Source organism: Centruroides sculpturatus, unplaced genomic scaffold (genome assembly GCF_000671375.1).
Source record: "Centruroides sculpturatus isolate CEXI.00-Female unplaced genomic scaffold, Cexi_2.0 scaffold811, whole genome shotgun sequence".
Taxonomy (NCBI): domain Eukaryota; kingdom Metazoa; phylum Arthropoda; class Arachnida; order Scorpiones; family Buthidae; genus Centruroides; species Centruroides sculpturatus.
Window position 1 is genome coordinate 150517 of NW_019385134.1, and position 16336 is coordinate 166852.

The 16336-nt window shown below is 27.9% G+C and overlaps 1 protein-coding gene across 2 annotated transcripts in view; it reads left to right on the forward strand.

The window, feature by feature from the left end:
• The window catches only part of LOC111635244 (myotubularin-related protein 13-like), a 152489-nt gene that overhangs the window by 125713 nt on the left and 10440 nt on the right, over window positions 1-16336 (forward strand). For both annotated transcript variants that reach the window (XM_023380151.1, XM_023380152.1), the window contains exons 31-36: window positions 503-679; window positions 3271-3375; window positions 7151-7336; window positions 8592-8912; window positions 11204-11443; window positions 15629-15724. In XM_023380151.1, the coding sequence (XP_023235919.1) occupies window positions 503-679; window positions 3271-3375; window positions 7151-7336; window positions 8592-8912; window positions 11204-11443; window positions 15629-15724 (1125 nt within the window). The remainder of the gene's footprint in view (window positions 1-502; window positions 680-3270; window positions 3376-7150; window positions 7337-8591; window positions 8913-11203; window positions 11444-15628; window positions 15725-16336) is intronic.

Consider the following 16336-nt stretch of genomic DNA (forward strand, 5'->3'; position numbering starts at 1 on the left):
CTAATATTTTGCATCCAAATAAAATTAATAATAGAAGGTTGACTTATATTCAGGCCCTACTTTTTCCAAAAAAGTAAAGATTTCAAAATTGGGAGTCTACTTATATTCTGGCCAGTACGGTATATTAAATATACCTATCATGCATATGTTTTTATTCTTTCCAGATTGATTCTCTAAGATAGTTTGCTTTATTCTTTCAAATACAGGAAAAGTGTTTATGGCATGAATTAGTCTCCCCATTGATGACAAAAATACCAAGCCCAAATAAAACTACAAAATAAATAAAAACATCAATTAAACAAAACATTTTAAATTGTTATAAATATATAATACATAGTTGAAAATAACAGTCTGAATAAATAATACAAAATAAATAAAGATATATGATAGTTTCAAGAAGAATACATTTTTTTTTTTTTACTTTGCTTTATGATATCATATGATTGAATTATACATTTTTAATGATATTTAAAAAGTAATTAATTAAATAATTAAATTCTAGGGAATTAAAGGTGACTCGTTTCCTAACTGTGATTTTATTACTGTTGATTTCTACGAAGTTCGCCAAGTAAAGACAAGTTTTAAGAAATTAATGAGAGCATGTGCTCCCAGTAGTCCTGTTACTGAACCAGATCAAAGTTTCTTTCATGCTGTTGAAAGTTCTGAATGGCTAAATCAAGTAAGAGCTTAAATCAGATATACTAGTGATAAATATGTTACTTATTTTTGTTAACTTTTGATAATTAGGACAATGTTTAAAGAAAATCTACTTTAAATTTTACATATTTTATAATATATAATATTTTATTTTTAATTTATTCAGCATAATATCTATGTTTATAATAGTCTGAATATAAATTATTTAAATTCTTTGTGTTAAATAAATAGATTATATTTTTCTTTAATTAAATACTAGATATTTTTAGTCTTAAAATTTTGATTATTTTGTTTACCTCAATTAACTTGTTTTCAAACTATTTGAGAACTCTTAAGTTTTGTGGTTTCAGTTCTAGTTTACTTGCAGTTTAGAATGAGATATTTCATTGAAACAAGGATGCCTTTATATTATATATATATAATATAAAGGCATCCTTGTTTCAATGAAATATCTCATTCTAAACTGCAAGTAAACTAGAACTGAAACCACAAAACTTAAGAGTTCTCAAATAGTTTGAAAACAAGTTAATTGAGGTAAACAAAATAATCAAAATTTTAAGACTAAAAATATCTAGTATTTAATTAANTTATTAACTTTTCTTTCTTGCATTTCACATGTTCAACTAAGGATTTTGATGAGAAACACAGAAAAATGTCTGTTTTATGAACATTTAAACACTATTAAAGAAAAGAAACTGAATTTGATATGTTTTGTACATTTTATATGTTAATTGATTGATTAGTTAACATGTTACAGTAGTACATTATCTATACAGTAGAGCGTCGTTTATCCGAAGGTCAGTTATCCGAAGGAATTCCAGTCGACAAATTTAAATTTTCGCCAGTGCTGTGGTGCTGTAATATTTGGCTATGTCTTGGGCTACTGAAATATTTTATGTTTTTGATACTAAATTAACTTCTGAAGTATAATTTTTTATTGTTTTTATATTTTTCAATATATTTATTTTGTTTGTACAAAATAAAAAAATAATTTTTAATGATACAATAGTCTTCGTTAGGCTTAACATCGACGAAAATTCAACGCGAAGCGACACACAATGGAGAAAAATTTCAACATGGGATAAATTAATATATTTTTTCGTACATAATTGGTTATCCAAACAACCCCAGTCCCCAATTGATTCGGATAAATGACGCTCTATTGTATATGGTCACCTATTACTAGTTGGCTAGGCCTACAATAGAATCACAGAAAAGGGATGGAGAACAACATTATAACCTGTATTATTTAATTATTGCTAAATGGTGTTGAAAACATGTTTATTCGTCTAAATACTGTCAAGTGACTTATCATTAGCAAATTAGAAGTGGAAAAAAAGATTAAAACATGCAATTTTATAGTGATTGTTTACATACTTCAATGTGGTAGCCTTTGGGGCATGGCATTTCGCGGGAATTTTTCCAGCAATTGTTTTTATAGGTGGATCTAATAACAGACATATAAATTAACAAATTACAGTGTAAAAGAAGTTTACTATCGATGTTATCTGCCAATAATCTCCATTTTTACCTCTAGTTGCTGTATGATTTTAGATAGTGTATTTTTGGAAATACTGAGATATTTTTGGCCCGGGGTTTGGTACAAAGAATTTAATTGTTGTGGCAGTTAAAAAACACATACAGGAAGACGATTGAGAGTTTAGATAGCATCAGACTTGTTTACAGTTTTTAAAATACGTTTTTGAAGTTGACAATTTTTTTTGAAAAATTCCTAAAAACAGGAGACTTTCTGTTTTTTGTTAGTAATAAATAAAAACGATATATTTAAAGTAGTTTTCTTGACTAATACATCAAAAACACATGCCCACAAACATCCAAAATGAAAAAAATCACAAAAAATACTATGAGTTTTGAAAAATTGAATTTTGAAACAGAGACTATAGTTGCCCACACGCCTAACTTCGCGAGAGTAACACTGCGCGCGTAACCACGAGTTAACAACATTGTAACCATGATGAATTATGATGGCTTATATCAGGTTAAAACTTTGGTCTTCTACGGCAAATAATACAGTTCAAATTGAAAATTATAGTGATAAACTGCAAGAAAACATTTAAAGCCACATGATTTTTTCATTGTAAGCAGTGGAGAGCATTTTTTTTCTATAACATTATTTTCATATTAATAAGGATTATAAATTTTATTTTATTAATTACATACATATATTTTTTTTCTTTATTTAAGATACAGTGACTATTATTTAACATTTAATGACAACTTTTGATCTACTTAATTTACAAAATATAATTGTAAAAGAAAATTCAGTTTCTTTGTGATTCACAATCTTTTGTTGAATTTTAAAATTGTTCAAATTCATAATTTTATATATATAATTTATTATAAATTTACTGATTACAATAATAAAAATTTGAAGATATTTTATGGAAAACAAATGGTTTAGGTTTAAATCATTATATATTCTGATTTAAAATATATATAAATAAAAAAAAAGGTATAAAAATATATTTTATAAAATCTAGATAATATGTTTTCTGGCAATTTAATAAAAGATTTAATAAACAATTAAAATTTAATAATTTGTAAAATTTTTAACAGTGCTATATATAATAATAATTTTTTCAAATAATTTAGCTTCAATGTATTTTGCAACTGTCTGGTGCCATTGTTGATTTAGTTGATGTACAAGGTTCATCTGTAATGGTTTGTCTTGAAGATGGATGGGATGTTACTACTCAGGCAAGAAAATTTTACTTTAGTTAATAGATATTGTAAAATAAGTTAATGTAAATGAAAATTTATAAATTAAATAAATTTTTTTTTAAATAATTTTAAAACTTTACATTTAATTTGAATTTAAATATTACAATAAATAAATATTGATTATATATGTATCATTTGTCAATATGAAGAAGTTACTAGAAAGGAATGTGTTAACAAGTAGGAGAAACATATTTTTAAAAATAGGGATGTTCAAGACAAAAAATGCATTCTGATTTATTAATATTTTATCTATTTTTAAACTGATTTGAAGCAGTTGATAATATAGTAATAAATCTGAGTAATCTAAAAGACATGTAAGTAACACAAATGAAATCTGAAAGAAAAGTTTATAGTGAAAGTATAATATCATATAAGCAATAATTTTTAAAATTATAAGAAAATTTTATTACCAATTGATTTATTGTGTACTATATACTTTTAATAAAATTATAAAGTTACTACTGTATAAAAACTTTCTGTTCAGAAATAAAGAAATCTTTTCCTTACACATTACCATGTGAATTTGAAATTTTGCACCTTTATGTGAATTGACACAATATGGTCAATTCACATAAAGGTACGAAATTTCGAATTTACAGAAACTTGTAAATGAGGAGACAGTACTTAAAACCAATAAATAAACAACAACTAATATCAGAAGGAAACAAATGATAATTGATCTGTTCACCTGTTTTGCTTATTTAGATCTTGATGAATTTATTGTTTCACTTTCAGTAGTAGTTTCAAGGACAATGGCAGAAATAAAATACCATATTTCATTGCAAATAGAAATTTGATGGCAATTAGTAATTTAAAATCTATTGACTCAAGTGTTTTTAAAATTTGGAGGACCAAAAAGTGCAATATATCCAAATCCATGACATAATGAGTGGCTACTGTATTATAGTATATACAAAAATTATTAAAATGTATTTAACCATAACAAAATAAAAATAAAAAATAAAAAAACGGCTTTTACTGCTATTTTCCTTCCATGTTTTCACTTTGTTTTCTCACTATTGCACTCACTTTCTACTCATTTTCTGTATTTCAACTCACTTTTCTCACTTTTTGAGGAGAAATGGCACTCCAAGAACTGACCTATAACCCCTAAAAGATAGATGAAACATACTCATATCTTTTCACTGTCTAAAATTTAATACATATAACTGTACATTTACAGAGCAGTGCAATTATGTGGAGGAAAAAAATGAATGATCAAAATACCTGGATGTCTGTTTTATTTTATTTAATTTAAATGCAATATTAAATTGCATCTTATGAAAAGCCAATGTAAAGGAAAATATTATTTATTAGTTAAATTTTTGAAATTTAAGAATACTTCATTTATTAAATGATTACATAATCGTATTTATTATTATTAGTTTAACATTTATTAAAACAAGAATGCTTTCAAATATCATTACATTTGTTAATATTCTTTAATACATTTTCATATACAGTCAGTGATTGATTAACGAACAGTTCAGTTAATGAACAAATCAGATAATGAACACTTTCGCGAAAGATTTTTATGTTCAGATAATGAACATCTCACAAAACAAACAAAAGAAGAAGCGATGTAAAATAATGAATATCGATTGGTCTTCCCTTGTCTTCAGGCAATAATTCGAAACTTTTTGGAGCACGGGAAACGTCGACATTGACACTCAACCCAGTATATATCGATCAGATAGTATTCCTCGGAACTTTGAAACTCTCCCTTGTAATTCCAGCTTTTTATTTTTCTGACAGAAACAGTTTTTTTATAGTATTCATGAGACTGTCTGGCAGGCACTCATTAAGTTTTGCGTTGGTTTTTATTTTCGAAAGGTGAGCGTATAATAGCAAAGGTAGATAGTGGGCAGAAGATGTCTGATGTTGCTGGGCAGTATGGCTTGGACGGTCTACAGTAGGCTGTAGTTCAACCTTATCTAAGAAAGATACTGTATAATCAAGAAGAAGACTCAAGCAGCTAAAGGACTAACAAAAATCACATCTGAGAAATAAAGATACATTGAAGAGCTCATAATGGAACCTGAAACTGATCTGATGACATAAGAATGCCAAGAACTCTTTGAACAAAGAACATCAAGAAACTTGGCAAGATATGTTTTATTTTGAAAAAGAGGATTAATGCCAATATTTGCTATTAAAGATCTTTTGAAGAAGTGGAAGGATGCAGAACAATGGTCTTAAAATGGCATCCAAACCAGGTTGAGGTTAATAGGCTTGGGGATCTCTACAACAACAATGCTATTAATTACTTCTGAAAAATCTTGAAGAAGAGAGAGAAGCAATTGACATTAGACAGATTCTTTAACTCCCACAAATGGAAAAAACATGACTAATAAAAATGCAAGACTGTGTATATATGTATTTTTATTATTACATATAAATAAATGTAGTAAGAAAGTGTATATTTTTATTTTTTGGGTTCTCCAGAATGAATTAATCAAATTCCCATAAAAACTTATGGTAAATCAATAATCGGTTAATGAACAATTTGGATAGCGAACAAAGTCTTTGAATGGATTATGTTCGTTAACCGATCACCCACTGTAGTGATGTAGAAACTGTCAATTGGTTGAATATTTTCTAGATAAGATTTTCAAGAAATGTGCCATATAAATTGTTTCATAAAACATCAATGGAAAAAGATTTGCAATTTAAAACTCTTGATTTACCTCCAAAACTGGATAGGCCAAGTAGTTTCAGAAAAATAGTATCATCATCATTAAATGTGAAAACTAAGCCTAAAAACTGTGACTAAAGAAAAATATGAAGATATGATTTATCACTTTATATACACATTCATCATGAATACTTTTAAAATCTGCACCATCTAAACTAAGAAATATAATTATATGCATGCAACTTATTACTGAATATTTTTTCTTATGTTGTNTATATTTAAAAAAATATATTAATTAAAAAAATTAAAAAACCATTGGAGGTCGTTTTTGACATCAGAAACTAACTTTAAATAACTTTACCGAATGAAAATCCATGCGCTACAACTTAGGAACCATGAAATAAAATTGATAAAAAACTCCCATTAGAAAATAATTAAGCCTTAATCGAGCCTTCACATAGGCTCATTAAAATCGCGATAAAATTTTTTTGCGCGGGAAAAAAATTTTGAAAAAGTTTCGGGGCCTAAAAAACATTCCAAAAATTCAATAAAAAAATTTTTTTTCAAAAATGGCCTTAAGGACCACATTTCTCGTAACGCTATGTAGGCTTGACATATATATACGTCAATGGAGACTGAGGGGTTAACTGATCACCTACTGTATATGGAATGCTATGAAACAACAAAATAGCCATATTTATATATCTGAATAATTTTTTTATACAGAAATATGGTTAATTAATCAGATTTATCAATGAGAATTATTACAAAAAATACATTGCAATTACAAGTTTATTTCTCATGTTCACTGGTTTATTTACAATAGACAAATAAAGGATTTTTTTTTTTTTGAAATTGAAAACTTTATTTTTACTTCACATATGTAAACAGAATGCATTTAAAATAGAAAATTTCATATTGTAACTAATCTGTGAGAGCAGAATTACATTTGTTATATATTTAAGTATGATTTTTATAAAAATATAATTTATATAATAGCATTTTTCTATGAAAATGTTTACTATTAATTAACTTTGTATTAAAAATTCATATATAAATACAATATACATATGTACAAAATATTGATATATAATGTTATATACTTTTTGTTTTCAGATTGTTTCAATTGCTCAAATTTGTTTAGATCCATATTACCGAACATTTGATGGTTTCCGTGTACTTATTGAAAAGGAATGGTTAGCCTTTGGACATCGATTTACTCACCGTGGTAATCACACAGCTGCCACTTCAGCAAGTGGTTTCACTCCTCTATTTTTACAGTTTTTAGATGTGATACATCAAGTAAGTTTATTATAAATATTTAAAATTTTATTAAACCACTTAATTTTAAAAATTTTATTATTTACCACTTAATAATTGTAAACAAAGTTTATCAAAAACAAAATATATATTTTTGAATTTAACATTAAATAAGTGTATGGGGCTATTAAATAAACATTTTCAACATATAAAGTACTAGATCAATTTAAGTGAAATCACAAATTTTACAAATAATGATTAGAAAATGAATCTCTCTATTTGATTTATTATTAAAAATTTAAATATTTGGAATTTTATACTATTTAATAAAATTCTGTTTACATACATTATAAATAACAATTCATTTTCAAGGCATCCTTTATATCTTAGTTCAAAAAATTAGCAAAAGTATTTTGTGGATTTAAGTTGTGTTATATTCAAAATATTGGAATCTATTTTATAAACTTATTGGCTGCAATTTGAAAGTTGCAGGCCTATAAATTCCCACACCAGGCCAGTCTTTGGTACGTGCAAGGCCCTGGGCCAAAAAAAAGCTTGAAGGCCCCTCCAAGCTTTTCTTGTAATTCTTGTTAAGGAATTTGTAATGGAGGGTTAATGTTCATAAATTTTTTCAATTAGCTTTCTCTGCTAAACATATTGTTAAATTTATGTTTAATAAAATTTATCAAACATATCTTTTGATTGTTTACTGTTTATAATAATTTCATTACTTGTTGCTCTATTCAATTGTACATATTTTCAAGGTCTTGAATGTTAGGAGGCACTCAATGTCTGAAAGCCCCTGGACCCAGGCCCAGGCCCAGTAGGCCCACACCTAAAGACGGACCTGCTCCCACTTACGTCAAATTGAATACCTCTAAGTTGGAATAATTATGGAAAAATTGCCAGATCATATACTCCATCATATCCACTTTTATTTATATTGTATAACTAAACAATTAGTAGCCAGTAAAAGCAAAACAATTACAATATAATAAATTATGTTATCTTAAAACCTATTGCAAACAGTTTAAAATTAGATATGAAATATCTAAAAGTTTACATCATATTCTAAATTCATATTGTCCTGTGTTCAAAGTTATTTTCTTGAATTGTAAATTTCATGAGAATATAGTTTTACACATGTGATGTTTTGAAATTCTTTAGTAAATATCAAACATGAATTTTAAAAGCTTTAATTGTTTAATATAAAAATCGAAATTATAATATGTAGTGAAGTAGATATTTTATATATTTAAAGTAATTATATTTAATGATATATACATTTTATTTTCAGATTCATCTGCAGTTTCCACTCTCATTTGAATTCAACCAATATTATTTAAAATTTTTGGCCTATCATTATGTGTCTTGTCGATTTAGAACATTTCTTTTGGATACTGAATGTGAAAGGTCAGAAATGAGATGGTTAGAGGAAAGAAGTTCTCGTCATAGAGGATTGGATGGCGGATCTGATGACGAAAGTGGATTTACTTTAAAGTCTAATTCTCTATCTTCTGGGCCATTAGGAACTTCATTTTGGGACTATGTTGAAAAATTATGGACTAAATCACCTGTTTTTTATAATTTTTGGTATTCTCCCAATCAAGATGAAGGTGTAAGTTTTAATTACATTTTTTGTTATAGTTAGACTTTTTACAGGTGAATTAAATATACCAAGAATAATAATTATTATTTGTTTATTTATGTTTTGATTACTAGAATGTATAGTTATGCATTGCAGAAAGTTTGTATAAAAACATGTACTGCACATAGTTAAAATAAACCAAACTTTTGGCATAGATTTTTATTACACAACATGCACAAATTCTTTCATTATGTCACTTTCAAAGTAAGCTCTTTCCACACTTACAAACTTCTGTCAGCATCCATACCATTTGTTAAAATAAGTTCTGTTTTTGACTTTTTACACTGGCCTGACAAATGACTTTTATCATTACAGTGTCTTCTCTGCTAGTTATTGGAATCTACATTTCTTGAACTTTTCTTTCAATTAAAAAAAATGGCTTTCAGTACTGCTTTAAAAAGTAGTATGGATACTAACAGAAAGTATGTAGCTGAATTAATCAATGCACCTTTAATCAATGCACCTTTTACAGTGGATGAAATTTAAATAATGCTAAAATTTTTTATCCAGTTAACAGACCATCTTCAGGCTTGCATAATTGAAAATAGAATATGATTTCATTTTCAACTTTCCACACCTGAACACACAAACATGTGCTTGTTAGTAAGCACCACGATAAACAATAGTGCTGAACTGACAAGTATATATTTGTGAATTCTATTTCTGTTTTGGGAGTTCTGTAGCTATGGTGTTAACAGAATTTCAAAGCAGGATAAAATTATAATTAAGATGACACTTTTGCACAAATATCAACTTCCAAGTGCACAACCCAGTCTGTAAAACACTGTTAAGTCTTTCATGATATTCTGTTTCATATCTACATACAGAATACAGTTTACATATGCTTACTAATTATATTATGTCATATTTTTATATTACTGAAAAATTGATTGCAATATTATATAATTTCAAATTTATATCCTTAGAAAAAAAGAATTTAGATAATTTTAAGAAGTAATAAAACTAGTTGTTAATTAAAATTATAGAATAAACATTTTAAAATCTAATACAAAAAATTAAACATATTGTAAAACTAGCAGACCCTGCCATGTGTTGTTGTGGTTCAAAATGTGTCTATTATATATGTATAACACTTCCCCTGTGGGGGAGAATTTTTCAAAAAATCCCTTCTTAGTGTACTGTACATTCTCTTGACATACTCTATTAAAACGCAATCAAAATGCAAAAAACCGCATCTAAAATAGTACAGATAGAAGCAGAGTTCTTCGCGGTAAGCCTTAATCCTGTTCATCTCCCCCCAGTGGGGGAATTTCTAAGTGTATATTACAGTAGAGCATCGTTTATCCGAATCAATTGGGGACTGGGGTTGTTCGGATAACTTATTTTTTGGATAACCAATTATGTATGAAAAAATATATTAACCTATCCCATGTTGAAATTTTTCTCCATTGCATGTCGCTTTGCGTTGAAAGTTCATCGATGTTAAGCCTAATGTAAACTTTTTAAAATAATAATCGTGGCATTTGTATCGTTAAAAATTATTTCTTTATTTTTTACAAACAAAATAAATATATTGAAAAATATAAAAACAAAAAAAACTATACTTTAGAAGTTAATCTAGTATCAAAAACATTCAATTCAGCATGACACACAGTCCTCAGAAAAACACCACACAAAGAGACAGTGCTGCCAGCTAAAACACACACATCAAAAAAAATATTGGAGTAGCCCAAGATATAGCCAAAGATTGCAGCACCACAGCACTAGCGAAAATTTAAATTTGCCAACTGGAATTCTTTCAGATAACTGACATTTCAGATGACTGACTTTAGGAAAAATGATGCTCTTCTGTATATAAAAACACGTGCATATTCGAATGCAATGTTGTGTCAAAATTTCAAAGGAATCCGTAGGAACAAATGACCATTACATTTTTATTTATATAGATAGATAGAAGATGATCTGTTTTAGTTCATCCTCACAGAAAAGCATAATATCACACAGAAAAGCAAACTTGGGTCGTCATACTCACTGAGTTAGCGCCATCTGTTGGACATTAAAGCCTTAATCCGAGATGATATCTTTTAATTTATATGAATGTTAATGGAATAATATACAGCCTATGTCCACCCTAAAGTTCCATTCTAAATATTGGTGAAAGAATTTTTGAAATTGGATGAGTAATTTCAGAGATTACCTCCTACATCCAAACTTACAAATTTTACCTCTTTATAATATTAGTATAGATAAAGTTTAAAATTTTATTTATTATATGCTCTAGAATTAATAAATCAATTTAGTTTCAGGTTTTACGACCATATTCAAACATATCCAATTTAAAAATATGGAGTTATTATATAGAAGAAAATTTAGCACATGGTCCTTTGTATGATGTTGAAATAATAGCAATGGAAAAACAGAAGGAAGAGGAAGCTGAAGCTGCAGATGGAAATATTAACCAAAGTTCTCGCCGTGTTCTCCACAAATGTTATGACAACATTCAGAGTGTTGAAACTGATGTATTCAGCCAGTTACTAGAAGTATGATTAATTAATTAATAATTTTTTCAAATATCTAATAAAGGATAAATATTATAATATTTTATAAGTAATTAAATTTAATCAAATATTAAATGAAATGAACACTAATATTTTTAATTAATGTCTTTAATATCAATAATAATGTCAAAAACATTAGAAAATTCATGTAAGCTAATTTTAATCAAGATCAGTTTTAGATAAGGGAGAAAAATTTATGCCCATCTAGATATTACCTATTGAATTTTATAAAAATAAACTACAGTGTTAAATAGTTGCAAAATGATTGGAAAAAAAATAGCAGATTTTTTAAACTTTTCCAAAAGCAAAAATATTTTTTATAAACTAGAGAATTTGATTGACAGCAAAAATGAAAGTCTACATAACATGTTTTAAACTAACAGGTATTTTAATGAATTGTATATTCAAAATCCAAACACCTAAAGACTTTCATGCCCTTGAAAATAAATAAATCATAGAGTACACTAAATTTTGTAACACAATAAAAAATTGAATTTTCTGAAATTATACTTTTGAAAAGTCTATATTCTATTACTATGCAAACAACATAAATAGACTTTACATATAAGCAAATTTTATACATTATAGTTTTTTAAAGAAAATTATTTTTAAATGTTTAAGTATTAATAGAGAATATATAAAAATAAAGTAGCATAACAGCAATAAAGAGTTATAAGGGTTAGATGTACTCAGTTTAAATAAGTTGTTTTAACTAAATTTTTTTATGCTTATGAATGGAAGTGAAAATATTTTGTTTTGAACATAATTTATTCTCTCTGACTTTTGAGAGATTCCAATGCTATGCTTACACCACTTATTATGATCAACAGTGCTCCTGGCCATATTGGTTAAATTTTCTCAAATAATAAGTATGGCAGTTGTTCCCATTTGATGGTTCAATGAATCCAAGGGAATTCATGATAGTGATTAATGTTAAAAATTCTATAATATCATTAATTATTAATAAAGTGTGTTTGAAGAAACACATTTAAAAGTGTTATCTATATATATAAATGAGGATGTTTTGTTTGTTTGCTATACACTTTTATTCCTAGGATACCTCTAATAACATCAGAGGTGCCATTTTAATTCAGACACTTACAGTTCCCAGTATGACTAAGCTTTGCTATGTCAATTAACAAATCACAGGGACAAACATTTAAAGTTGTTGGCCTATAATTACAAGAAGAATGTTTTTCTCATGATCAACTGTATGTAGGATGCTCTGGGGTAGGAACTGCTAACAACCTTTATGTATACTCCAGACATGGGCAAATGTGGCTCTTGCTGAAAATGTTAATTTCTGCTTTTTATTATTATTTTTACAATTTTATTTCCACAATTTTGTGAAAATATGTGTTAAAAAAATTCAATATTTGTTTTATATTATATTTATATTACATAATAAAATCGCAGTACAGTACAGAACTGTGGTACAGAATAAAAAAGTACAGAACTGCGGCTCCCATGCATTTTGCAAAACCTACATTTCGGCTCTCACTGAACTCTTGCTTGCCCACCCCTGGTATACTCTCTGTTCAGAAAAGCACGTAATGTTGTATATAAAGAAGTGTTATAAATTTTATTTTCAAACTTACTTTTGTTTGATATGTGTTTTATTTCTGATATCACATTTTTGTTACTTACTGAATAATTTCTTGAGAAAAATACTACTATACATATTTTAAATTAAATATTTTGTTTCCTGTCCATAAGCAAAAAGAATATCTATGTGCTAAATTTATAGTTCTAATATGTTATAAAATCAATGTTCTTTCTAATATACCCATTATTCACTTTTAAATACTGTAACAAATTGGTAATTATCTTTATAACTGGATGAAATCTTTCAAATCTGAAGAAAAAGAACAAAATTATTATAAGTATTTTATAAAAAATTTTGTTTAATAATCATATGAATATACCTAAAGGGATACAAATATTGTTTTCAAAGTGATTTGTGAAACAAAGAAAGGTTGAGTAAAAGTAAACCATAGCATTGTATTTATTTATAGGATTCATGTTTATCATTTTCATCATAATTATCATTTCATTTTCTCTTGAAATTTTACAACCATTGAGATATTGAAGGTTTAATCTCTAAGTGTAAAACCAAATCATAATTTTTATTATAAAAGTTTTGTATTGTTTCATGAGTCAGTCAAACTTAGACTGTACAAAAATATACCAAAACATTTTTGGAGTATTTTCTTGATTGAATAAAAGCAAAAAAGCATAGGAAACAAATTAAGAAAAACAAAAAAATGACACAAATATAGATAAATAAAACTAAATTATCCTAATTTTTAATAATAAAATATTTAAACACTGTTCAAAGAGTTGATGATTAAATTTAATTGCAAAAATTTCATAAATAAATAAATAATGATAGATACAAAACATATGTAATAATATGTAAAAATTGTAAGAAACCATTTTAAAACAGAGCATTAAAATTTATTAATTCATATTACATCTGAATTAAAAGCAGAAAAAATAAATGAATTTAAAAGAAAACAATCTCCAGCATTAATTAGAAATAAGTGACTTTTTTTTCCATTTATTAAACATATAAATTTCTGGAGATATCAGAGCACATATAGTATGGCATAGTATAGTATTATTTATTCTTAATTACTATTACTTTAAATTTAAATATTAAATCTATAACAAAATAAATATGAAACCATATAATTATATATGTCATTTAATTAATAGAAAATTATTTCTATGAAAAATACTATTGGATGATTCTAACATATTGAATTATTATTGATTAATAATAATTCAATTTGAAGTATACACTGAAGAGCCATTACATTGTGACCATCTGTTTAATACGATGAAGGATTACCTTTTGCCCACAAAACTGCCAACATATGGCGAGGCATTGACTTGACAAGGTGCTGGTAGGTAGTCTGAGGTATCTGGTACCAGGTGCTCATCAGCTGGTCCTCCAGTTCCTGAACATTGTGAGATGGTTGTGTGGCAGCACAAATTCAGTTTTCCAGGTGGAACCACAAATGTTCAATTGGATTGATATCAGGTGAATTCAGAGGCCACCACATGACTTAAAATTCACTGGAATGTTCCTCGAACCACTCCATGACAATTTGGGCCTTATGACATGGTGCATTATCCTGTTGATACAGGCCATCACCACTGGGAACATTGTTGCCATGAAGGTGTGAACCTGGTCTGCAATGATGTTCACATAGTGCACAGCCATCAGGGATTGTTTTATGGTGATGATGGGTCCTAATATGTTCCATGAAAACATTGCTCATACTATAATACTGCTTCCACCAGCTTGTATCTGTCCAACTGTTTATCTGGCAGCCAAGGTCTCCTTTGGAAATTGCCTTATCCACACTCAACCATCAACATGATAAACCAGAAAATGTGACTCTTCGGATCAGACAACTTCCTTTCATTTCTCTAAGGTCCAATTGCAATGCTCTCTGGCCATTGCTGACACTGTTGTCGATGACGTATTATAAGCGCATGGACTCGGCTGGGCCAGTGGATACGCAGGCCCATACACAGAAGGGTACACTGCAGACACATTGTCTTGGTTACCTCTGTTTAGCTGCTGGTGAGTTGGGTCACTGTAGTCTTTTGGTCTTGGCAAACAATGCATAATAGTTTAATTAAAATGCCTCAATGTCCTTGACTTACTATAATATAAATTTTCGTCTACAAGTACTTATTTTCTAATATCAGACTTATTATACTGGCTTTACAGCTAATGCTAGAGTTTCACAGAAAACAGTTTTTTTGTTTTATTTAATATACCTGTATATTACAAGTATATTAAATAAAACAATACACCAATCACACTGTTTCTGAGATTGACATTCCTAGGCACCTAGCCATAACGATTTTTCCTTTATTGAAGTCTGATAAACCTGCTACTTTTCCCATGATGCAGCCAAAAACTCTACATTCAGAAACACAGTTCACTGGCTGTTTATATATGGCAATATGAGCCTTGCAAGTGCTGTTGTTTTGTCTTTGGGCGAGCTCACTACTCTAGGTGGTGTAATGTCTCTTCAGTGTAATTATAGCTTGAATAGGCTATAATCACACTTTAATTATAAATCTTAACATCAATTTTTTAAAATTGGATATTTTATAAACTTTCTTTTCTTAATTTTATATTTCTAGAGTATACATAATCAAGAGACTGAATTGGGTCATTTACCACAAAAGTGGCAAGTATTATGGGAAAAATTAGAGCTTCCTTGCACTGATCCACTACAAGTAAGTTGAATTTTTTGAAATACAGTGGTACTTCAGGATACAAATACCCCAGCATACAAAATTTTCAGGATACGACATGAAATTCGAACATACTTTTGCTCCACAATATGAACAAAAACTCACCATATGACGCTACATTAGTTTGCAGCGCCATTTTTTTATTCACTTCTGTTCATTGGTCTCGGTCTGCATGTTTATTTCGTCATGAAAGGATCTCGCTCGATAAAGGAAATCTTGAGGTATTATCAGAAAGTGACTGATTTTATTGAAAAGAAACATCCCGAAACACTGGCCGCATTGCTGCTCGGAGTAATGGCATTTGCCTAAGTCATTTTAGAAACATTTTAAACAGTAGGCAAAACCAAACTTCTTTGGATAGATATTTTTCCAAGTGACCTCTATCCAGTGAAAGTGCTGGTGGAAGTGAAGGAAAGAAAGCAAAAAGCAGTGAATAAAAATTAAAAAAATAATTAAAAAATAAAACAACACTAATTTTTTAAAATCTTTTCTAAGTTATTTTTAAATTATTGTTACATTATGTTATGTAAGTTAAGTTTTAGTATCATTTCCCTTCTCCCTCTCTTCCGCCACCAGTTTACACCTTTACGAAGT